This window comes from Hemiscyllium ocellatum, chromosome 19, assembly GCF_020745735.1.
Source record: "Hemiscyllium ocellatum isolate sHemOce1 chromosome 19, sHemOce1.pat.X.cur, whole genome shotgun sequence".
NCBI classification, from domain to species: Eukaryota; Metazoa; Chordata; class Chondrichthyes; order Orectolobiformes; family Hemiscylliidae; genus Hemiscyllium; species Hemiscyllium ocellatum.
In genome coordinates this window covers 66,828,520-66,854,871 of record NC_083419.1, presented here as the reverse complement: position 1 = coordinate 66,854,871, position 26,352 = coordinate 66,828,520, and the positions used below count along the sequence as shown (strand labels likewise).

The 26,352-nt window shown below is 42.3% G+C and overlaps 1 protein-coding gene across 1 annotated transcript in view; it reads right to left on the bottom strand.

Moving 5' to 3' along the window:
• Positions 1-26,352, bottom strand: part of dgki (diacylglycerol kinase, iota) — a 197,505-nt gene that overhangs the window by 79,179 nt on the left and 91,974 nt on the right. Inside the window, exons 12-15 of the mRNA XM_060839555.1 lie at positions 19,920-20,033; positions 17,279-17,416; positions 13,790-13,868; positions 9,433-9,488 (exon numbers count right to left, since the gene is read on the bottom strand). Coding sequence (XP_060695538.1) covers positions 9,433-9,488; positions 13,790-13,868; positions 17,279-17,416; positions 19,920-20,033 — 387 coding nt within the window. The remainder of the gene's footprint in view (positions 1-9,432; positions 9,489-13,789; positions 13,869-17,278; positions 17,417-19,919; positions 20,034-26,352) is intronic.

Sequence of the window (26,352 nt, the reverse complement as noted above, 5' to 3'; positions counted from 1 at the left end):
AGGAAGAAATAATCTTGGATTAGGTGGACGTGAGAAATAAAAAAGAAAGAAGTCACAGATTTTAGTAATCTACAGGCTCCCCAACATAAATTGTATAAAGGACAGAGAATAATTCAAAAGATAATGAGGGAATGTAAAGAAAAAAAGCACAATACTCATGGGTGACTTTAATCCTTATGTAGGTTGGGGCAATCCGATTGGCAGAGGTAGCTATGAAGAAGAATTCAAAGTGCATTTGGAACAATCTCCTATAACAATATTTGGTGGATTCAACCGGAACTCTCATTATTCTGATGATGTATACACATGTCAGAATAAAAGATCCCCTCAGAACCAGTGACTATAACATGATAGAATTTATTATTCAGTTTGAGAGTGAGAAACTTTGTTTGGAAACAATTGTGATAAGTACAAATAGGGGTATTAAAAAGAAATTAGGGCAGAGCAGGCTGGAGCGGACTGGAGAAGAGGTTTAGCAGCAAAGACAGTTCTGAAAAAATGGTAGATATTTCAGGAAAAAAAAGGTCATGGCGCACAATGAAGATGTATCCTAGTGAGGAAAAATGATTCTAGGAAGGGGATAAACCAACCATATTGAAAGAAGAGAAAATATACAATGTGGCAAATACCTGTGGTAAGCCAGAGGATTAAAAAACAACAAAAGATCACCAACAAATTGATAAAGAGGGAGAAGATAAGCTATGATGGTATACTTACAAATGATGTCAAGATGGACAGAAAGAACTTGTTTAAATATATAAAAAGGCAACGAGAGGTCAAAGTTAATATAGAACCCTTAGAGAATGAGTCTGGAGAAATAATAATGGGGAACTAGGAAATGGCATAGTAGCTGAACACATACTTGCATCAGTCTTCACAGTAGAAGACACCAATAGTTTTCCAATTATATTAAATATTCAACAGGCAAAAAGAGCAGAAGAAATAAATACAATAACTATCACTAGAAATAAAATGATAGGAAAACTAAAAGCTGTTAAGTCCCGGACCTGTTGGGATGCATCCTAGGATATTAAATGAAGAAGCTACAGAAATACTGGATGCAATAGTAGTACCTTTCCAAAAATCTTTAGATCCTTAGAAAAGTTCCCAGAGAATTAGAAAACTTACAATGTAATACCTTTACTTAAATAGAGAAGGAGACAAAAAAACAGGTACTACAGGCCAGTTAACTTAATGTCTGTTATTAGGAAAATGTTAGACTATTCTAAAGGACATAATAGCAGAGCATTTAGATATACATAATATGATCAAGCAAAGTCAGCATGGCTTCACGAAGGGGAAATTATATCTGATAAGTTTACTGAAATTTTTTGAGATGGCAAAAGCAGGATAATTAACAGGGAAGCACTGGATGCAATATAATTAGATTTTCAGAAAGTGTTTGATAAGGTTCTAAACACTAGGCTACATAAGATGATAAGAGACCATGGCAGTGGAGACCATTAATATGGATAGAGGATTGACTAACTAATAGGAGACAGATAAAGGGACATTTTCAGGATGGCAACCTGTAAATAGTGGTTGCAATGATTTACAATGTATATTAATGGTTTGAATGAGGAAAGTGAATGGACTATAGTGAACGGTGTAGCCAGTCAGCATCACTGTGAAGCAGACTGGTATAGCAGACCTGCAGGAGAAGGGTAGTCGCAGGAGATAAAAACAGCTGCATCAAGCCCTTTCAACCTACTTCTCCTGGTCAGAGCTGAAGTATGACATTACAGAAAATAGGTTGCTGTTGGGTGGGTACTTAACCCAAGTCTCTTTTGATTGACCAAGTGGCTTAAATCAGGGACACTATTACAGCCAAAAGGGTGAAGTTAAGAAATTCACTTATAAAGTAATCAAACATCCAAATTAATTGTGTGAATAGAATAGAGATGGTTGTGCCTATGTGTTGCAAGTATAGTATGTGGGAGCTGGTGGATGTTTGTAACCTACAGTGATCTGAGCTGCATCAAGTATTGGCTGTTGGAGGAATGTCAACTCAGTTGATGAACTGGAATCCGAGCTGCAGGTACTGACACAACAGGGAGAGACAGAGAGGGGTGCCTGGACACTGTGCTTCATGAGGCAGTCACATCCCTTAGATCACATACATAAAATTTAGTATATGGAGGATGTAACTAAGGCAGGTATAGGAATCCAGAATTTAACTCTGGAGGAACCTCAGCCATTGCTCTTGTCCAATAGGTATGAGATTCTTCTTCCTGAAGTAGATGGGAGCACAATCTCCAGGGATGACATATGAACTGAATACAGCACTGTCGTCAAGGCACTATACTAGTGGGGGCTGTAAAGCAAAATGTAGCAGGAATAGGAGATAGTACATTAATGGGAATAGTTACTGGTCTCTTCAGCAAAATACAGCATCCTGAAGGCAGTGCTACCTACCTACCAAGGTTCAGGACATCTCTTCTGGGTTGGAGAGAAACTTGGGAGTGGGAAGGGAAAGATCCAGTCATCCTGGTCCACGTAGGTACCAATGATGTAGTTAGGACTAGGAGAGAGGTCTGCTGAGGGATTACAAGCAGTTTGGTGCTAAATTAAAAAGCAGAACTACAAAGATAATAATCTCCGTTACTACCTGAGCCAGATACAAGAGGGTAGAGTAAATTTTAAATAACAAGAAGAAATGAGAGATGAGAGGTGCAGGGTAAGAATGATCAAAATTTGAGAGGGAGGGGCAGAAAATATAAGCAGAAGAAATTAGAACCTTAATAAATAGCAATGGCAAAAAGCAAAAGCCTAAGGTTTTTTTATCTGAATGCATCAATATTTGTAACAATATAGATGAGTTGACGGCACAAATAGAAATAAATGAATATCTTGATAGCTATTACAAAGATGTGGTTGCAGGGTGAGCAAAACTGTGAACTCAACAGTCAAGGATACTCAACTTTCTGGAAGAATACGTAGAAAGGAAAGGAGGTGGAAAAGCATGAGTAGAAAAGAAAGGTATCAGTACAATGTTGAGCAGTGATATAGATCATGAGGTGGGATCAGTTGGGTGGAACAGCAAGGGGAAAAACTCATAGGTATGAATTGTCTACAGACCCCTGAAAATTTGTTTTACTGTAGGATAAAGTATAAACCAGATAATAATGGAGGTATGTAAGAAGAGCGCTATAATTAGCATGAGTGATTTTAATATGCATATTGACTGGACAACTCAGATTAACATAGATAACATGGAAGATGAATTTCTACAGTGCATCATGAATTGTTTCTTAAGAGTAGTACATTGTAGTACGTATGCAGGAACAGGTTATTTTAGATCTAGTGTAAGTAGGAGTAATAAGAGATCTTGCAATGAAAGATCCTCTAGAGGATAGTGATTACAGCATGGTAGAATTTCAAATTCAGTTTCAGAGAGAGTAACTTGGGTCTCAAAGCAGTGTGCTCAATTTAAATAAGGGTAATTACATAGGACCTGATGTCCTACATCCAACGATTTTAAATGAAATGGCTGCAGAAATAGTGGAGACTTTGATCAAAACATTCCAAACTCACTGGATCCATTAGGGGTCCAGTGGTTTGGAAAACTGCTAACTTACACTTGTGTTCAACAAGAGAGGGAAACAAAATGCAGGAAATTATAGGCCTGTTAGTCTAACATCTGTCATTAGGAAAATGCTAGAATCCATTAGTATGTAAGAAACAGTTAGACAATCAGAAAAGCTTAACTCAATCAAACAGTCAACATGGCTTTGTGCAAGGGAAATCATGCTTGGCAAATTTGCTAGAGTTCTTTGAGGGTATAACACACAGGTGATAAAAGGGAGACCATTAAATGTGGTGTATTTGGATTTCCAGAAGGCAGTGAATAAGGTGTCACATAAAAGTTTATTGACAAGATCAGAGCTCACAGCATTCACATAGAATGAAGATTGATTAACACAGAAAACAGAAAGTCTGGATTAATGGGTTTCTTTTGAGATAGAAAGACATAATTAGCATGGTGCCACAAGGATCATGGGACCTCTAACAAAGATATTTGTGTCATCTATAGCCATGGGTGAGGTGCCGGAGGATTGGAGGGTGGCTAATGTTGTGCCTTTGTTTAAGAAAGGCTGCTGTTAGGAGAAGTTTGGCATCTATAGACTTGAGTCTGACATCAGTGGTGGATAAGTTGTCGGAAGACATTCTGAGAGGTAGGATTTACATGCATTTGGAGAGGCAAGGACTGATTAGGGATAGTCAACATGGCTTTGTGGTGGCAAACTGAGTCTCAGAAACTTGATTGAATTTTTGAGGATGTTTCCAAAAGGACTAAGGAGGGCAGAGCGGTAGATGCTTCTACATGGACTTAAGTAAAGCCTCTAATGATAGTAAAGGTAGATTAGTAACGTTTGATCACATGACTTCAGAGAGAGCTTGCCAACAGGATACAAAATTGACTTGTCTGTAAGAGACAGAAGGTACTGGTGCAGGGTTCTTTTTTGGACTGGAGGCGTGCGACCAGCTGTGTTTTGCAGGGATCAGTGTTGCTGTCATCATTGGTATAAACAATTTGGATGAGAATTTAGGAGGCATGATTACTAAGTCTGCGGATAACATCAAAATTGGTGGTATAGTCAACAGTGAAGAAGGTTAGATCTTGATCAATTGGGCCAATGGGCTGAGGAATGCCAGATGGAGTTTAGTTTGGATAAATGTGAGGTATTGCATTTTGATAAAAACCAACAAGGGTAGGGCCCCGGGTAGTATTGTTGAACAGAGAGACCTAGGGGTTCAGGTACATTGTTCCTTGAAAGTTGCATCACAAGCTGGTTAAGAAGGCATTTATCATGCTTGCCTTCATTGCTTAGGTGTTTGAGTATAGGAGTTGGGATATCATGCTGAGGAGGTAGAGGACGTTGGCGAGGCCACTTTCGGAGTACTGTGTACTGTTCTGGTAGTCCTGCTACAGGAAGGACATTATTAAATTTGAGAAGGCTCAGAAAAAATTTACTAGGATGTTGCCGAGACCGGAGGGTTTGAGTTGTAAGGAGAGGCTAGATAGGCTGGGAGTTTTTCACTGAAGCATCGGAGTTTGATGGATGACTTTACAGAGGTTTAGAAAATCATGAGTGGCACAGATAAAGTGAATAGCAAAAGTCTTTCCCAATGGTGGGTGAGTTCAAAACAAGCGGGCATATTTTTGAGGTGAGAGGAGAATGATTTAAAAGGGACCTGAGAGGCAATTTTTTCAAACAGGGTTGTTCATACATGGATTGAACTGTCAGAGGAAATGGTAGATGCAGGTACAGGTAGGAAAGTTTTAGAGGGATATGTGCCAAACACAGGCAAGTTGGACTGAAGGGTATGTTTGTGTGTTGTATGATTCTATGACTTAGTCGTAGGTCCTCAATTTGTTATTATCTATATTAATGACTTGGAGGAGGGAGCAGATTGTAATGTTTTGACATTTGCTGATTCTATAAAAATCGGCAGATGGACACATTGTAATAAGGAGATAAGGAATATGCAAGGGGATATAAACAGTTTGTGAGAATGGGAAAACATGGCAAATGGAGTTTAATGTTGGAAAAGTGAAGTCATGCACTTTGGTAGGAAGAATGAAAAGACAGATTAATATTTAAATGGACAGAGATTCCATAAAAGTGCAGCAGGGAAGGATCTGGGTGTTCTTGGCCATGAAATAGAACATTTTAACATGCAGATTCTAAAGGGACTGAAATAACCTGTACCAGTAACACACTCCAAGAAGAAAGGAAAGAAGAGAAAGAAAGGAAAGGAAGCAAGGTTCAAACTTTTAGGATCTTTCATGATCTCAGGATTTCCCAGTGTTGTACAGCCATTTGCAAATATTTGAAATGTAGTCATTAGTGGAATGCAGAAAAAATACACTAAAGACTGCCCATAGCAAACAGTAATGAAGTACTTTCAAAGAGGAACAGGGAGAGAGAGCAGTTAAATGCGTGGCTACAGGGATGGTGCAGGAGGGAGGGATTCCGGTTTCTGGATAACTGGGGTCCTTTCTGGGGAAGGTGGGACCTCTATAAAAAGGATGGTCTACACTTGAACCTGAGGGGCACCAGTATCCTTGGGGGGAGGTTTGCTAGTGCTCTTTGGGAGGGTTTAAACTAACTCCGCGGGGGCATGGGAACCAGGACTGTAGCTTTAGGGTACAGGACCTTGAGTGTAGGGAGGTTAGGAATAATGCAGCGATCTCTAAGGAGGGTGCCTGTAACCAGAAAGGTGGATTGAAGTGTGTATACTTCAATGCCAGAAGTATAAGGAATAAGGTAGGTGAACTTGCAGCGTGGGTTGGTACCTGGGACTTCGATGTTGTGGCCATTACAGAGACGTGGGTAGAACAGGGACAAGAATGGCTGTTGCACGTTCCAGGGTTCAAATGTTTTAGTAGGATCAGACATGGGGGTAAAAAAGGGGGAGGCGTGGCATTACTTGTCAAAGACAGTATCACAGCAGTGGAATGGACGATGGAAGAGGACTTGCCATCTGAGGTAGTTTGGGCTGAGGTTAGAAATAGGAAAGGTGAGGTCACCCTGTTAGGTGTTTTCTACAGGCCTCCTAATAGTCCTAGAGAAGTAGAGGATAATATTGCGAGGATGATTCAGGAAAAGAGTGAAGGTAGCAGGGTGGTTGTTATGGGGGACTTTAACTTCCCAGATATTGACTGGGAGAGCTATAGCTCGAGTTCATTAGATGGGTCGGTGTTTGTACAATGTGTGCAGGAGGGTTTCCTGACACAATATGTCGACAGGCCAACAAGAGGGGAGGCTATATTGGATTTGGTTCTAGGTAATGAACCAGGCCAGGTGTTGGACTTGGAGGTAGGTGAGCACTTCGGGGACAGTGACCACAACTCGGTGACTTTTACTTTAGTGATGGAGAGGGATAATCGTGTGCCGCAGGGCAAGAGCTATAGCTGGGGGCAGGGAAATTATGATGCAGTGAGGCATGACTTAGGATGTGTGGATTGGAAAAACAGGCTTCAAGAGAAGAACACTAATGAGATGTGGGGAGTGTTCAAGGAGCAGCTACTGCGTGTCCTCGATAGGTATGTACCAGTCAGGCATGGTGTAAAGGGCCTTGTGAGGCAGCCGTGGTTTAGTAAGGAATTGGAGTCCCTTGTGAAAGGGAAGAAGGCGGCATATGTAAAGATGAGGCGTGAAGGTTCAGTAGGGGCGATTGAGAGTTATAAGGTAGCCAGGAAGGAGCTAAAGAGGGAGCTAAGAAAAGCGAGAAGGGGACATGAAAAGTCTTTAGCTGGTAGGATTAGGGAAAACCCAAAGGCTTTCTATAGGTATGTCAAGAATAAAAGGATGACTAGGGTAGGTATCGGTCCAGTCAAGGATAGTAGTGGGAAGTTGTGTGTGGAGGCGGAGGAGATTGGAGAGACATTAAATCAGTACTTTTCATCAGTATTCACTCAGGAACAGGACACTGTTGCTGATGTGAATATGGAATCACAAATAATTAGAATGGATGCCCTGGAAATATGCAGGGAAGAGGTTTTGGGAATATTGGAAAGGATGAATATAGATAAGTCTCCTGGGCCTGATGGCATTTACCCCAGGATCCTATGGGAAGCTAGGGAGGAGATAGCAGAGCCATTGGCCTGGATTTTTATGTCGTCGTTGTCAACGGGAATAGTACCAGAGGACTGGAGGATAGCGAATGTGGTCCCATTGTTCAAGAAAGGGAGTAGGGATAGCCCTAGCAACTATAGGCCAGTGAGTCTGACTTCAGTGGTGGGCAAAGTCTTAGAGAGAATGGTAAGGGATAAGATTTATGAACATCTGGGTAGGAATAACGTGATCAGGGATAGCCAGCATGGTTTTGTGAAGGGCAGGTCGTGCCTCACAAACCTTATTGAGTTCTTTGAGAAGGTGACCAAGGAAGTGGATGAGGGTAAAGCAGTAGATGTTGTGTATATGGATTTTAGTAAGGCGTTCGATAAGGTTCCCCATGGTAGGCTAATGCTAAAACTTCGGAGGTATGGCATTGAGGATACATTAGAGGTTTGGATTAGGAATTGGCTGGCTGGAAGGAGACAGAGGGTAGTAGTTGATGGATTATGTTCATCTTGGAGCGCAGTTACTAGCGGTGTACCACAAGGATCTGTTTTGGGACCATTGCTTTTTGTTATCTTTATAAATGATCTAGAGGAAGGACTTGAAAGCTGGGTAAGCAAGTTTGCGGATGACACGAAAGTCGGTGGAGTTGTGGATAGTGAGGAAGGAAGTGGTAGGTTACAGCGGGATATAGATAAGTTGCAGAGCTGGGCGGAAATGTGGCAAATGGAATTCAATGTAGCTAAGTGCGAAGTCGTTCACTTTGGTAGGAATAACAAGATGATGGATTACTGGGCTAATGGTAGGCTACTTGGTAGTGTGGATGAGCAGAGGGATCTTGGTGTCCATGTACACAGATCTCTGAAAGTTGCCACCCAGGTAAATAGTGCTGTGAGGAAGGCATATGGTGTACTGGGCTTTATTGGCAGAGGAATTGAGTTCCGGAGTCCTGAGGTCATGTTGCAGTTGTATAAGACTCTGGTGCGGCCTCATCTGGAGTATTGTGTGCAGTTTTGGTCGCCATACTATAGGAAGGATGTGGAAGCTTTAGAACGAGTGCAGAGGAGGTTTACCAGGATGTTGCCTGGAATGGTAGGAAAATCTTATGAGGAAAGGCTGAGGCACTTGGGGCTGTTCTCATTGGAGAAGAGAAGGTTTAGGGGAGATCTGATAGAAGTGTATAAGATGATTAGGGGTTTAGATAGGGTAGATACTAAGAACCTTTTACCGCTAATGGAGTCAGGTGTTACTAGGGGACATAGCTTTAAATTAAGGGGTGGTAGGTATAGGACAGATGTTAGGGGTAGATTCTTCACACAGCGGGTTGTGAGTTCATGGAATGCCCTGCCCGTATCAGTGGTGAACTCTCCTTCTTTATGGTCATTTAAGCGGGCATTGGATAGGCATTTGGAAGTTATTGGGCTAGTATAGGTTAGGTAGGATTCGGTCGGCGCAACATCGAGGGCCGAAGGGCCTGTACTGCGCTGTATCCTTCTATGTTCTATGTTCTATATCCTCTGTTACTCATTTCTGTGGCTTTGTAAATCATACAATCACCAGCGTGAAAAGTAGCCATTTAGCCCATTGGGTTCGCATTCATCCTCTGGACAGCATCCTACCCAGATCCACCTCCTAGCCCCCTCCTCTCTCCCCTCCCCGTAGCCCCAAATTTACCATGGATAACTCACCTAGCCTGCACAACCCTGGACACTACGGACAACTTAGCAAAGCCAATCCACCTAACTTGTATCTTTATTGGGATCATGGGATAATAAATTGTAAAAAAAAATTGGTCATAAACATAAAGGTTTTATCGTGGAGCCTTTCTAGTAAATTTGTCTACTTTATATTTGGTATCACTTACCCCTGCGTAAAACATCTTATTCCTAAATCGACTGTTAAATCGTTCTGGATTTGCTTCTAGAAAAATTGGGAAAAATACAATCAGTACTCAAGACCATCGAAACAAACATTCTCAATTAGACACTGATGAACAGAGAAACAACTGCAGAGAAGATTGGAATGGATTTGATGGAATTCGGATCCAAAGAGTTGCAAATGTTCTATTGTTAAGTACATTTAAGTTTAGGATAGACAGATTTTTGGTCACTTGCAGGATTGGAAGATATGGTGAGCGAGCAGGAAAATGGAATTGAAGTCCTTATCGCAGCCCTGGTCACACTGAATGATAAAGCAGGCTTGATGGGCCGAATGATCTATGATTTTTCTATATAATCTCCCATTTTTTGTGTTCTTGTGGACTCTAAACAATAATGACTATATTGTCTTCTGAAATCAGTATTTAATATTTCTATTCTTTTTCTGACCACAGCTGAACCATATACATGATGAATTTTTCACTCATTAAAATTAACCAGCAACACATTTTCAGCTCTGATCTCCAGCATCTGCAGACCTCACTTTTTACTTGAACTTTTCACTCACCTGGCAAGAAAGACCTGTACAAGAAATAACCTGTACCAGGTTGCATCTGAACTGGAAGGGACCAATGTCCTGGGTGGAAGGTTTGCTCGAGTAGTTCGAGAGGGTTTAAACTAGTATGGCAGAGGGGTGGGAACCTGAGCTGTATACTGGAGGTGAGAGTTGATGCAGATGAGGCAATAGCAAGAGGTAGACCAGCTAGTGGGAAGGATTTTCCTGGGAAGGAACCAAGGGATCAGTTAAAGTGTGATTGCTTTAACGCTAGGAGTATTAGGAATAAAAGTGATGAACTTAGAGCATGGATCAGTACCTGGTGCTGTGATGTTATGGGCATAACGGAGACATGAGTTTCTCAGGGGCAGGAATGGTTGCTGGATGTTCCAGGGTTTAGAGCATTTAAAAAGAATAGGGAGGGGGAAAAAGAGGAGGGGGTGTAGCACTACTAATCAGAGAAGGTATCACAACTACAGAAGCTTCCATTGTTAAGGACGATCTGCCTACCGAGTCAGTATGGGTGGAAATTAGGAACAGCAAGGGAGCAGTCACCTCGTTAGAGGTTTACTACAGGCCCCCCCAATAGCAGCAGGGAGGTTGAAGAAAGCATAAGTCGGCAGATTTTGGAAAAGTGTGGACGTAGTAGGGTTATTGTAAGGGGTGACTTTAACTTTCCCAATAATGATTGGAACCTCCTTCGAGCAGAAGATTTGAATGGAGCTGATTTTTTAAGGTGTGTTCAGGAGGGTTTCCTAACTCAGTACGTTGACAGGCCGATGAGGGGAGAGGCCATTCTAGACTTGGTGCTTGGAAACAAGCCGGGGCAGGTATCAGATCTTGTGGTGGGAGAACATTTTGGTGATAGTGACCACAAGTGCCTCACATTCCACATAGCTATGGCGAAGAAGAGGATTAGGCAAAATGGGAGGATATTTAATTGGGGAAGAGGAAACTATGATGCGATTAGACATGAGTTAGGAAGCATGGATTGGGAGCAATTGTTCCATGGTAAAGGTACTATAGACATTTGGAGACTGTTTAAGGAACAGTTGTTGCAAGTGATGAATAAATATGTCCCCCTGAGACAGGCAAGAAGTGGTAAGATAAAGGAACCTTGGATGGCGAGAGCGGTGGAGCTTCTCATCAAAAGGAAAAAGGTAGCTTACATAAGGTGGAGGTAGCTAGGGTCAAGCTCAGCTCTGGAGGATTACAGGCAGCCGAGGAAGGAGCTCAAAAATGGTCTGAGGAGAGCCAGGAGGGGACACGAGAAAGGATTGGCAGAACGGATTAGGGAGAACACAAAGGCATTTTACACTTTTGTGAGGAATAAGAGAGTGGTCAGAGAAAGAGTAGGGCTGATCAGGGATAGCATAGGGAACTTGTGTGTGGAGTCTGAGGAGGTAGGAGAAGTCCTAAATGGGTTTTCTGCTTCTGTCTGTACGAAAGAAACAAACTTTGTAGTGAATGAAACCTTTGAAGAGCAGGTGAGCATGCTGGAATGGATAGAGATAAAGGAAGCTGATGTGCTGAAAATTTTGTCAAACATTAAGATTGACAAGTCACCAGGCCCGGACCAGATTTGTCCTTGGATGCTTTGGGAAACGAGAAATGCAATTGCTTCGCCACTTACGAAAATCTTTGCATCCTCGCTCTCCACTGGAGTCGTACCTGAGGACTGGAGAGAGGCAAATGTAATTCCTCTCTTCAAGAAAGGAAATAGGGAAATCCTCAGCAATTACAGACCAGTAAGTCTCACATCTGTCATCTGCAAGGTGTTAGAAAGGATTCTGAGGGATAGGATTTATGACCATCTGGAAGAGCATGGCTTGATTAAATGCAGTCAACACGGCTTTGTGAGGGGCAGGTCATGCCTCACAAACTTTATCGAGTTCTTTGAGGATGTGACTAGAAAAGTTGATGAGGGTCGAGCTGTGGATGTGGTGTATATGGACTTCAGCAAGGCATTTGATAACGGTGCCCATGGTAGGCTCATTCAGAAGGTCAGGAGGAATGGGATACAGGGGAACATAGCTGTCTGGATACAGAATTGGCTGGCCAACAGAAGACAGAGAGTGGTAGTAGAAGGAAAATATTCTGCCTGGAAATCTGTGGTGAGCGGTGTTCCACATGGCTCCGTCCTTGGGCCTCTACTGTTTGTAATTTCTATTAATGACTTGGATGAGGGGATTGAAGGATGGGTCAACAAGTTTGCAGATGACACAAAGGTTGGAGGTGTCGTTGACAGTGTAGAGGGCTGTTGTAGGCTGCAGCGGGACATTGACAGATGCAGAGATGCTGAGAGGTGGCAGATGGAGTTCAACCTGGATGCATGCGAAGTGATGCATTTTGGAAGGTCGAATTTGAAAGCTGAGTACAGGATTAAGGATAGGATTCTTGGCAGTGTGAAGGAACAGAGGGATCTTGGTGTGCAGGTACATAGATCCCTTACAATGGCCACCCAAGTGGACAGGGTTGTTAAGAAAACATATGGCGTTTTGGCTTTCATTAACAGGGGGATTGAGTTTAAGAGTCGTGAGATCTTGTTGCAGCTCTATAAAACTTTGGTTAGACCGCATTTGGAATACTGTGTCCAGTTCTGGTCGCCCTATTATAGGAAAGATGTGGATGCTTTGGAGAGGGTTCAGAGGAGGTTTACCAGGATGCTGCCTAGACTGGAGGGTTTATCTTATGAAGAGAGGTTGACTGAGCTCAGACTTTTTTCATTGGAGAAAAGGCGGAGGAGAGGGTACCTAATTGAGGTATACAAGATAATGAGAGGCATAGATAGAGTCGATAGCCAGAGACTATTTCCCAAGGCAGAAATGGCTAACACAAGGGGTCATAGTTTTAAGCTGTTGGAGGTAAGTATAGAGGGGATGTCAGAGGTAGATTATTTACACAGAGAGTTGTGAGAGCATGGAATGCATTGCTAACAGCAGTTGTGGAAGCAAGGTCATTGGGGACATTTAAGAGGCTACTGGACATACATATGGTCACAGAAATTTGAGGGTGTATACATGAGGATCAGTGTCGGCACAACATTGTGGGCTGAAGGGCCTTTCTGTGCTGTACTGTTCTATGTTCTATGGCCAATCTAACCTTACTGGTGCTGCCTCTAATAAAGAAAATCCATAAATCAACTAGTTGTTCAACATGGAATGAGTACCACCCACAAGACGTATAAGTCCCAGTGAGCTGAGAAATTCAGCTCCTCCAGTACAGCCTCAATAGTATTACTGCCCTTAAACACATCGAGAATCAGGAGGCACAGTTTTAAAATGGTTTGTAAAAGAAGCAATGGCAATGTGAAAAAATTGTGTTTCACTTAGTGAGTATGTGGAATGCATTGTCAGGGAATGTGGTGGAGCCAGGTTCAATTGAGGCACTTAAGACAACATTGGACATGAGTTAAATAAAAATGATGTGCAGATTTATGGGGAAAAGACAGGAGATTGATACAAAGTTCAACGATTCAGATAGTCCGGATAAACTCAAAGAGCCAAATGGCCTGCTTCTGTATTGTAACAATTCTGTAACTCTGATTCCATGTGAGTAAATGTGTACGGATGTGATGGCCTGTGTGCATATGTTTATAAATATGAGAGAGTGTGTGTGTGTGTGTGTGTGTGTGTGTGTGTGTGTGTGTGGTGTGTTTGTATGTATGTGAACATGACTGTATGTTGAGTGAATGCATGTGAGTACAAGTGTTTGCATATGTGAATATGAATGTGTAGGTGAATGGGTTTGCGAGTATAAGTGTGTATTCATGAAGGGATTGCACGTACCCCGAGATTCATGGAATTCCAGTGTCACATGGGCATCAAAACCCAGACTGAAGTAGTTGTTAAACACAGTAAGTGGGAGCTGTGGGGAGGAAAAAGAATCACTGAGTGAGTACAGACATATAAGCTACATGGTAAAATCCAGCTCAGAAGTGAACAGCTTTATTCACAACCTAGAAAACTTGACAAACAGAGTTTCAAAAAACTGACAGCCCCCAAAAGCAAAAAAACATAACCAGGGAACCACCTCCCTTAATGGACTGTGACCCAGGCTGCTGTTCAAAGATGACTAAATTATTATTATTGCTGTCTCTGCTATTGCTATCGATTGCGGAGTCGTAGAACCAAGAGATGAGTTTCTGAAGCCTGGGTTCACAGCATCTAGTGCGACTGTGAAATATGAATTACTTACTGTGAGCAAGAAAGGCAGCTCTGCAACTTCCAACTGTACTCTTTGCTGTGCACTCTGGGCATCTCACAGGAGGACAAAACTGTGTATGTGGCCATTCTCTCAAAAGCAAATCTCCCAAGTACACTTGCAATTATCAGGCAGAGGTGAATTCATTGGCTCAGGTTGATTTGAAGGATGAAGAGGTTTGCATACACAACAATGTTCTTGACGGTGAAAAAGGTGGAACCAGAGCAGCAGCAGGACTTGCGGAAGCTTGACATGAAGGCCGTAAGCATTGATTCTTCTATTCCAAAGAACAGGTTGTGGCAGAGGGAAATGGTGATGTTACCTCTGGACTGGCATGAACCACCACAACCAGCAGTGGCTACAGCTATATGGCCAATGGGTTCCAGCAATGAAAGTAACAGCTCACAACAATTCCTGATAACCACTTCCTTTGCAGCACTTGTAAAAGAACCTGCCTCACATTTGTAGGCTTCTTTAGCCATCAGTAAAACTGCAACAGATGAAGCTACCCCAGGCCCACTGGATTTGTTCAGTGCTCATCGCCTTATGATCCATCGAGGATGCTGATCTTGACCTGGATTGCAAAGCTTTTCCTGGTGATTTGGAATTCCTGTTTTCGTTTTCCATTCCCACCCCACACTAATTTATCCCAGCGAGTGTCACAAGCAGTTCATAGGCGAGGAGAGAAAGGTAGGTTAGGACTTTAAGATCAGAATTCCAAGGTTGTATGAAATAACAAGGTTTCAACAAACCGGCAAAAACTACCATGCACAAAGAACCATTTGAACTTTCCAAAGATCTTTCTTCTGACATCTTATACACTTTGACGACTTAATACTACAATTAAGCAAAGGAATGGGGACTCTTAATTATAGTGCTATCAGGATCTTGAAGTCAAAACATGAAATCATTAGAAGTACATTTCCGAGTCTGAAACTACAAAGAGTTCAATACTCCTTACTGCCATGTAATAATTGGTTCATTCTCTGGATGCTGCATGGCACAAAGCCTGCAGCTTAGCCTTCTAAGTATAATGATGATAAACACTGCAGTAATTATTAAGAACATCAGTTCAGATACCAATAATGTCCATTTGTTACGGGTGGTGGTTATGCAGGAACCTAAACAGGAACTGAGCCTGTGGTTCTACACTGAACACTCAGCAGCTGTGCTATTCTATGTGGTGTGCCACTGTTCCGTGTTCATGTCTGGGTGCTCATGTACAATATGAAGACATGGATTGTATCATTGCTGGGAGATCGTGTGGCACAGAGGACCGTTGAATTTCAATCAATAGTTAGACAATTTTTATTACAGATGGCTTACCAAACTCTTCAACAGAACTGGCTGAAGGAAAGCAAGTCTGTTTTCATTTGTGGTTCAACAAATGAAGTGTTTTAGAAACTCTGTTTGCTTTGGAGAGCACCAGGTCTCCATTGCAGCATCCTTGAGGATTGCAAGTTCCCATGTAATTTGTTGAACTACTGAATACCATGCCTTTAACCTCACAAAATAAGGCTTGATGATTTAAATGTGTATTGAATCTGCATACAATTAACTTTGCCACATTAGATCAAGTGGACATCTTTACACACCCTTCTCCTTTTGCAAGGGTTCCAAAAAGTAAAGTTACTCAGATAACATGAAGGGTAGATTTGGTTTAGATCATAGCATAATGTGTAGAGCTGCAAAGTTAATTTCAATGTCTTTCCCTATCACAAGCTTATCTCAGTTGGACAAACTGTCTCCTCAAGTATTTACCTGCATGTGCCAACTGCTTACTTTCAAAACATATGATTACCAAAGGATCGCTAGTTGACTACACAATTGGTCTGTGGTTATCAACTATCCTGTGGCATCTCTGTCCTCTGCTAGAACTGGCCATATGGGTCAACTGATGTTGCCTCCAGATTCATTGTGGCTATCTTCTGTCATGCAATGCACAGATGAGGTAAGTCCTGAGGAAAAGTGTGGTGACCTCCACAAATAAAAACCAGCTGTTTTCTCAGCTGCTGCATGAATATTTGGCAAAGCCAGTGTCTATGTTGAAACTAGACATTCGTCAATCAGGCATAAAGATGACACTAGCATCCAGTAACAAATTGACATTGACCTGATAGAGCAACATATCTAAAGGTTAGAATAGTGGCAACAGATACATTCATGCAGTTAGCTGCAGAATTATAGTGGTGACATTTTGAATGATCAAGTCTACTGTCTGAATAGTTTGAAAATGGAAAGGGCATCTCCACAAATGAGACAGCAATTGAATCTGACAATTCTTTATGATTTTGAACAAGGTTAATGTGGTCATGGGTGTCCATGAGAATAGTACTGAACTAATTAAGGCAATGTGACAATGGGAAGAGAGTCAGATGGACAAATGTGTTTGAGCTGTGCGCCTGCATTTATTTAAACTACAGCTGCACTTCCCAAACGTTTTCCCACTTGCAGAGAGAGTGAGTCACAGGGTAGGGGAGATGGGGCTGTGACAGCAGGAGCTGTTAGTGAGGCCACAACACTGTTTGAACTCCGTGGCTGCTGGCTTGGAGCTTGGACTCTAAATTTCACCTCACAATTAACTCCACTGTTGGAAGCCACAACCTTGTTTCTTGCTTATGCTATGCATCTTAATTTGAGTACATGCAAATACATCTTTGTTTTCCTGTGACTTATCTATTCATCAATGGTCAAAAGGATATTTAAATGTAAGCAAACTAATACAGGAATTAGGTAGCAAGGAATGTCAATAAACACTGTTACAACTGAAGTGTATGCACTCTGATGGTTAAAGTAACAAGCCAAATTAGAATGAGAAGCAGTTGAACACAAGGCTTCTTACTGCCTACAATGCATAGGCTGTAAAACCCAAACTTGGTTGTCAGCTCGACACCATTTACTTCAGCTTTGTTTGCATTTTATTCCACCTTGGTGCTGTTCTGCACTGTCCTCAGTTTTGTCACTTACAAACAAAACATCACAATACTCAAACAAAAACCTTAACCCTCAAAAGAATCTTACAGAAAATGGTAAAGATTTGCATAAAAGTCAGTAAAGTTAGCAGCTGCAGTTACCTTCTGAGTGCCTTCTTCAGCATCATCTTGGTTGAGCTGGAGGTTATTCTGAAGGTGGATGTTCCAGCGGTCGAGTTGGACTATATTACCCTCCTCTACATGGCAGAGAATCTTTGAGACTGGTTCATCTGTGTACCCCTGTGACATAGAAAGAACTAACTGTATCATCTCCCCAAGTGCCTCAGTCAATGCTGCAGACTTAGATAAATGTCTGTTTTGAGAATGGCAATGTGAGAGTTCACAGCTAAATACCAGGTACAAGTCAAGGAACAGGTACAGTGCTTTATTCATCCCGTCAAACCAAACACAAGGATGTTGTGAAACTTGAAAGGGTTCAGAAAAGGTTTCCAAGCATGCTGCCAGGATTGGTGGATTTGAGCTATAGGGAGAGGCTGAATAGGCTGGGGCTGTTTTCCCTGGAGCTGAGGGGTGACCTTATAGAGGTTTATAAAATCATGAGGGGCATGGATAAAATAAATAGACAAGATCTTTTCCCTGGGGTGGGGGAATCCAGAACTAGAGGGCTTAGGTTCAAGGTGAGAGGGGAAAGATCCAAAAAAGGACCTAAGGGGCAACATTGTCACAGAGGCCAGTGCGTGTATGGAATGAGCTGAGGAAGCGGTGGAGGCTGTTACAATTATAGCATTTAAAAGGCATCTGTATGGGTAAATAAATAGGAAGGGTTTAAGAGGGATATGGGCCAAGTGCTGGCAAATGGGACTAGATTAGGTTAGGATATCTGGTTGGCATGGACGAATTGAACAGAAGGGTCTGTTTCTGTGCCATATATCTCTATGTTTCTAGAACTCAAACCTTTTCCCATTATGTATTTAGATACCAACGGGAATGAGGTGCCAATGTATGGAAGTATTGGAAATGTTGAGTGAAATTTTTCATATTTGTTCATAGGATGCAGGCATTGCTGACTAGGCTAGCATTTGTTGCCCATCCTTGAAATCATTTATAAACGATTGAAACAAGAGCCACAGAGTTTATTTTTGACAGCTTCACAGATGGAAGTGAATCACATTTTTAACTCAACATGGGTGATTACTACTACAAGTTAGGAAGACTAGATACGCCTACTTAGGTTGCTGATTGCTTCCCACACAAGGAGTATAGAAAATAATCAAAAAGGCTAATGGAATACTCTTTTTTATATATAGAGGACAAGAAGTAGAGGGGTAGAAGTCACGCTCTAGTTATTAAAGTTAGACTACATCTGGTGTATTGTGCATACCATATGTTGTTGCATATAAATCAACCCAGCATACATGCTGACCTCATTTGTCAGGCCTAAAGGTCTTATTTATGCATACATTCAGCTTATAAGGAGGAGATGATGGTGTAGTGGTTAAGTTCTGGGGTCATGGGTTCAAATCCCACCATAGCAGAAAGTAAAATGTGGACTCAATAAAAATCTGGAATTGAAATACTAGCCTTAAGGTAGCCATAAAGCCACTATTGATTGTTGTTTAGACCCATCAAGTTCATTCATATGCTTTAGGAAAGGAAATCTGTCATCCTTACATGCCCTACACAGGACTCCAGACCTGCAGCAATGTGGATGATTCTTTACAGCCCAGCAAGCTGCTCAGATCAAGGATAATTAAGAATGTTGGCTTTCAAGGCTTCAAGGTTGACTTGTATGCCCAAATGTCCAGTTCCTTTAGGCATCATACCATAGGAAGGATATATCAATCTTTGAGTAAGTGCTGCATAGATTCAGTCCAATGATATTTGAACCCCACGGTTTCACTAGAGACTTCCTCCTTTCAGTGGCCTGCATGAAATTTCCTAACAGAAATGAAAAGAAAATATTGATAAACCCATAGCCCGAAAGAGCAAAATTACGCTGGAGGGTTTCTTTCCGATAAAGACCCAAGAATGTACAATTAAGGCACAGAATCTGGAGCGCTGATGGCACACAACGGCAACATCTGCATTAATATAGCTACCCCAGGAATACACTGTAGTATCTACACACTGCTCATAGACAGAGACTCAGTCTCAATCTATGTTTTATTCATTCATAGGACATGGGCATTATGGCAATGTCAGCAGTTATTGCCCATCACTAAAGTTAGGAGTCAACCAAATTGCTATGGGTCTGGAGTCACAGACCAGGTAAAGATGGCAGATTTCCCCCCCCCCCCCCCCGAGGAACAGTAGTGAACCTGATGGGTTTTCTCCCCAACAATCAATAACATTAAACTCTTAATTCCAGATTATTATTGAATTCAAAACCTGGGTTACCTGTCTCTCTGGTTCAATAGTCTAGCGATAAACTACTAGGCCATTTCTTCCCTAACTCTAACTCATAGTGGTAATATTATTACCAGTCCAATGACATTACTATAACACCACTACCTCTTCACTAATGCCCTGATTGATCTTAAACAGATCTAATTATTGGCCCCACCAGTTTTGTCCTCTAACTCTACAAATATTTTATTAATATTCCTCAATCACTCTCGGTAGGCAACCCCTTATAACAGCCTGTCAAAGTCATTACAAAGGAAGTTCTTTTTTCACTGTTATTCAGGGTCACCTTCATACCTTACACCATCCCTTTTTCAGCCAGGCTATACCACACACCATTCTCTATCTTTCAGGTGGAACTGTTGAAGGATGTACCTACCCCTCCCCAGTTGAGGGTACGAGCCAGGTCGTTTCCTGTACCAAGTGGAAGCACTGCGACTGGAGGCTGGGGATTCAGTTGTAGTTCATCCAACAGGGAAAGAATCCAGCCCACCTGGACAGAATATTTTTTAAAAAATGAAATCACCAGTCGAAATAAAGATGTTCAGCCTCAATGACTGTCATCATCATGCATGTCAAATCAAGAAACATTTTGCAGTACAAGCTTGCCTCTTTAAAGTTTTTACCTCAAAGCTCTGCTCAGATCTTATATTCTGTTCTCAACCAGAACCAGAAGAGTGAAGAATTAAAATGAAGAAGTAATTTTCACTGAGCGTGCACTTCTGTGAGTCTCAATCCGGTTCTCAGTGGGTGTGCACCATAATTATGAATTGAGCCCAACTTGACACTAATTTGGGCTGAATTGACAAGTTAATTCTTCAGGACTCAAGATGACTACTGCGTGAGGATTCTCTTGTTCTTTTAAAGATCCTCCTTAAAACTGTACAATAATGGTCAAGTGCTAATATACTAATAAATAGTCAACATCAGTCATATTGATGCAGATGTAGATGTGGATATTTGAAACCAGAGCCATCAGGGTTCTAGGATTGCTGTCTCCTTCTCATTAACGTATGTGGTGTAAATGGTGAATAAAGGATCCTGCTCACAAGTCACACTTATGTCTTTCTGCAACTTGAAGGATGATTTCCCAACAGACACAATCCTGCCAAGTGAACCTCACTCATTTCAGTCACTATAGCTATGCTTGAGTAGGATCCTACATGTTCCACATAGTACCTGTTCCATCTGTGAATGTAAAGTCATTTTATCTAAAGGCACTGTTCAAGAAAGTAACAACTTTAGTTTAACAAAGTAACCCAATGTACTCTACAGGCACATTATAAAGCAAAACAAATGCCACAGAGGAAGCTATTAAACAAATGGCCATATCTTGGTCAAACAGGTACTGGCTTAAATAAAGATAAAAAGAGAGCTTAAGAGACAAAGAGGCTTTGGGAGGGAATTCAAGAGTTTGCGATGTAAGCTACAAGGCACAGTCACCAATGGTAGAGCAACTAAAATCAGGGATGTTTCATGCTGGAATGCTCCAGTTCACTCAGGAAGTCCAAGTTGCTATTGCCACGTGCATGTTGAAATGTAGAACTAAGGACAGTGATGGTAGAAACTCCAATATTTTCCTATCTCTCTGCTCTTATGCCTGCTATTGGCATATGTTAGATGGATTTGTAGGATGATAATCAGCCTACTTGGCTGCATTATGCAGCTATCTTTAATTGGTGGAGTTTGTGAATCAGAGGCAGAGATGCTGCTTATTGAAAAAACAAGGCCCTGATTAGAGATGGTGGAGAAGCTAGAATTAGACGAGTCAAGAAAGTTGAGGGATTGGAGGATTATCACAAAATAAAGAAAGGCCACAGTGAATTTGAAAACAAAAAGCAAGGCTTTTCCTGTCTGACAGCTGATCTGTGTCAGTGAGCACAGAGGAATGAGACTTGTTGCAAGTCAAGCTGCAGGAAACAAAAGTAGAATGTGGGAGGCTAGCTAGGAGTATGCAGAAAAGTCGAGACTGGAGATAAGAAGGACATATATGAGGGCTTCTGCAGTAGGTAAGCTGAGGAAGGGGCAGAGGTGGGTACTAGGTGGAAATAGGTATTCTTAATATGCGGTCAATAGCTCATCCTGCAATCAAACAAGATTGCAAACAGCCTGGTTTAGCCTCAGACTGTTCAGGAATGGAATTGGTAGCTAAGGAATTGAATGCAAATTTTTATCTTACCATTGAAAGATAAAGATTCATCAAGTTTATAGCGATAGTACTGTAACAAGTTTTGAGGGAGCTTAAAATTCCAAGTCAGGCTGTGAAACATTATCTTATGTTAGGAATAATGTATTGAGACTCGGGGGAACAGATTATACTGATTCCTATGATTGATTCCAGCAATGAGCCATTGGCAATCTATTATGTAGATTAGGAGCAGCTGTTTGAAGGTAAATCCAATTTGATATGTGAGAGACTTTTAAACAGAGGTTGATTGGAGTACAGGAAAGACATGTTCCTGTGAAAATGAGGGATAGAAATGAGGATTAGGGAATCATAGATGATAGGTGAAACTGTGAGACTAGCTAAGAGGGAAAAGGAACTATTCATAAGGTCTCAAAGAGACCTTGGAGTGCAGGTTCATAGTTCCTTGAAAGTAGAATTGCAGGTAAATGGGATAGTGAAGAAGGTGTTTGGTATGCTTTCCTTTATTGGTCAGAGTATTGGGTACAGGAGTTGGGAGGTCATGTTGTGGCTGTACAGGGCTTAAGTTAGACTACTGCTGGAATATTGTGTGCAATTCTGGTCTTTTTCCTATCAGAAAGATGTTGTGAAACTTGAAAGGGTTCAGAATAGACTTACAAGGATGTTGCCAAGGTTGGAGAATTTGAGCTATAGGGAGAGGCTGAACAAGCTGGGGGCTGTTTTTCCTGGTGCCTCGGAGGTTGAGGGATGACCTTTTTCAGGTTTAAAAATGTGTTCTGGAAAAGTGCAGCAGATCAGGCAGTATTCGAGGAGCAGGAGAATTGACATTTCGGGCATAAGCCTTTCGGGCTTATGCCCGAAACGTCGATTCTCCTGCTCCTTGGATGCTGCCTGACCTGCTGCGCTTCTCCAGCAACACATTTTTCAGCTCTGATCTCCAGCATCTGTAGTCCTCACTTTCTCCTTTTATACAGGTTTACAAAATTGAGGGGCATGCAGAGGTTAAATAGGCAAAGTCTTTCCCCTGGGGTGGGGAAGTCCAGAACTAGAGGGCATAGATTTAGGCTGAAAGGGGAAAGGTATAAAAGAGACCCAAGGGGCAACTCTTTCATGCAGAGGGTGGTATGTATATGGGATGAGCTGCCTGAGAAAATGGTGGAGGCTAGTACAATGTAAACATTTAAAAGCCATTTTGATGGGTATATGAATAGGAAGAGTTTGGAGAGTTGTGGGACTAAGTTGAGGTTCGGATATCTGGTCAGTATGGACAAGTTGAACTGAAGGGTCTGTTTCTGTGCTATACATCTCTATGACTGAAGACTGTTGAAGGTCTGAAAGAATATCAGGAGTGTAGGACCAATCTGAAGTGAGGAATTAAGTGGAGGCCATGAGATATGTTTAGCAAAAAGGATTAAGAAAAATCCCAAAGCCTTTTTTGGCTTTGGGATTTTGTACTATGTAAGGAACAAGTGGATTGGCCCACTCAAGGACAAAGGAGGGAATTTATGCATGGAGTCTGAGGAAATCGGTGAGATTCTTAATGAGTATTTTGCATTGTTATTCACCAAGAAGAGGGACATGGATATTGAGGTTAGGGATAGAAGTTTGATTACTCCAGGGTAAGTTGGCATAAGGAGGGAGGAAGTGTTGGGTGTTCTAAATGGCATTAAGGTGGCCAAGTCCCCAGGTCTGGATGTGATCTATCCCAGAATACTGACATAAGTAAGAGAGGAAGTAGCTGGGGCCTTAACATATCTTTCCAGCATCTTTGAACACAGGTGAGGTCTCAGAGGACTGAGGAATTGCTAATTTTGTCTCTTTTGTTTAAGAAGGGTAGCAGGGATAATCTGGATAATTATAGACCAGTGAGCCTGATGTCAGTGATAGGGAAGCTGCTGGAGAAGATATTGAGGGTTAGGATCTATTCCCATTTTGAAGAAAATGGGCTTATCAGTGATAGGTAACATGGTTTTGTGCAGTGAAGGTCATGACTAACCAGCTTAATAAGTTGGTTGATATGGGGAGGGCTGTAGATGTTATTTACATGGACTTCAGTAAGGCATTTGATAAGCCTACCCATGGTAGGCTGATAAAGTGAAGTCAATGGGGTCCAGGGTGTACTAGGTATATGGATAAATAACTGGTTGCGCAACAGGAGACAAAAGTAGTGGAAGGAAGCTTCCTAAAATGAAGAACCGCGACCAGGCATGTTCCACAGCGATCTGCGCTAGGACCACTGTTGTTTGTGATATACACAAATGATTTGGAGGAAGGTATAGGTGTTTTATTAGTAGGTTTTGTGTGGTGCTGGAAAAGCACAGAAGGTCAGAGAGCATCCGAGGAGCAGGAGAATCAATGTTTCGGGCATATTGCCTTCATCAGGAATGAGGCTTGTGGGTTGGGGAGCTGAGATAAATGGGAGAGGTGGGGCTAGGAGGTAGGTAGTTGGGAATGTAATAGGTAGATGGTTGTGTGAGAGAAGGTAGTCGATCAGAGAGGAGGATGAGTGGATAGATGGGAAAGATGATGGACAGGCAAAGAGGGTGGTGCCAAGTTGGAGGCTTAGGACTGGGATATGGTGGAGTGGGGGAGAGGAAATGAGGAAACTAGTGAGATCCACATTAATCCCATGTGGTTGCAGGGTCCCAAGGTGGAAGATGATTCGCTCTTCCTCCAGTTGTCAGGTTGTTAAGGTTTGGCGATGGAGGCCCGGGACCTGCATGTCCTTGGTGGAGTGGGAGGAGAAGTCGAAGTGTTCAGCCACGGGGTAGTGGGGTTTGTGCGTGCAGGTGCCCCAGAGATATTCTCTAAAACGATTCACAAGTTGATGTCCCTTCTCCCTAGAGTAGAGGAACCACATTGGGTGTAATGGATATAGCTGAGAATGCAATAAGTAGATGAAACTCCCCCTCCCACTCCACCAAGGACATGCAGGTCCTAGGCTGCCTCCATTGCCAAACCTTAACCACCTGAAGCCTGGAGGAAGAACGCCACCTCTTCCACCTTGGAACCCTTCAACCACATAGCATTAATGTGGATTTCACCAGTATCCTCATTCCCCTCAACGCCACTTCCCCAACCTTATCCCAATCCCAAGCCTCCAACTCTGCACTGCCCTCTCGACCTGTCCATTCTCTTACATCTATCTGCTCCACCGTCTTTCTTCTCTGACCTATCACCTTCTCCCCCACCTTCATCTACCTATTGCATTCTCAGCTCCTTCACCCCCTTCCCCATTTCCACCTCTGCCCCAGCCCTGCCCCACCCCACTCCCATTATCTCTCTCAGCCCCCCAGCACACAAGCCTCATTCCTGATGAAGGAATGTCTATTCTCCTGCTTCTCGAATGCTGCCTGACCTGCTGTGCTTTTCCAGCACCAACTCTTGACTGATATCCAGCATCTGCAGTTCTCGCTTTCTCCTCCTGATTAGCCAAGTTTGCAGATGACACTAAGATTGGAGTAGCAGATAGTAAAGGGGACTGTTAGAGAATACAGCAGAAGATAGATAGATAGATAGATAGATAGATAGGTTGGGCAGAGAAATGGCAGATGAAGTTTAATCTGGACAAATGTGAGGTGATGCATTTTGGAAGGTCCAATTCAAGAGTGAACTTTTATAGTAAATGGAAAAGTACAGAGGGATCTGGGTGTTCAGGTTCAGGTGGCAACACAGGTCGATTAGAGTGGTAAAGAAGGCATACAGCATGCTTTCCTTCCTTCACTGGATGGGGTACTGAGTACAAGAGTTAGCAGGTTATTTTATAGTTGTATAAGACATTGGTTCAGTCACATTTGGAATACTGCGTACAGTTCTTTGCCACATTAACAAAAAGATGTGGATGCTTTGGGAAAGGTGCAGAGGAGGTTCACCTGGTACGGTGGGTGCCAGCTATGAAGAGGTTGAGTAGATTAGGATTATTTTCATTAGAAAGGTTGAGAGGGAACCTGATTTGAGGTCTACAAAATCCTGACCGGTATAGATAGAGGCTAGCAAGAAGCTTTTCCTGAGAGTGGGGGACTCAATTACTAAGGTCACGAGTTCAAAGTGAGAGGGAAAAAATTTAAGGGAAATGTGTGTGGCAAGTTCTTTACGCACTACCTTTTACTTGGGTAGTATCTCCTACCCATCCTCCTCTTCTAACCAAAAAAAAAGTTCTATGAGCCAGATTGGTAATGTAGTTTTATTTTTCAATAATCTTGCTCTTTGGGAATTTGGAATAGTTTAATGGAGGTTAGGGCAGTTGAATGTTTCCCCTCCAGAATGTGGGAGGTAATGGTCACCACGAGTGTCCCTGCTGACTTCATCTGCAGGAACTGCACTCAACTGCAGTTCCAGCTCCTTGAAAATTGTTAGGGAACTGAAGCTGGATAGACTTCAAGTCATTCAGGAGGCAGTGGGGGTTTTTGGTAAGAGTTACAGGGAGGTAGTCACACCTCCGGTACAAAAAAAAGACCGATGGATTACAGTCCAGGGATGGAAACCGGCAGACGGTGCAGGGATCCATTGCAGCCGTTCCCTCAATAACAAGTACACCGTTTCGGATACTGTTGGAGGAGATGACTTACCAGGGGTAAGACATGAGGTATAGATCTCTGGCAGAGTCTGTGCCTGCTGCTCAGTAGGAAAGGGGGGAGAAGAGCAGAGCATTAGTGATTGAACATAT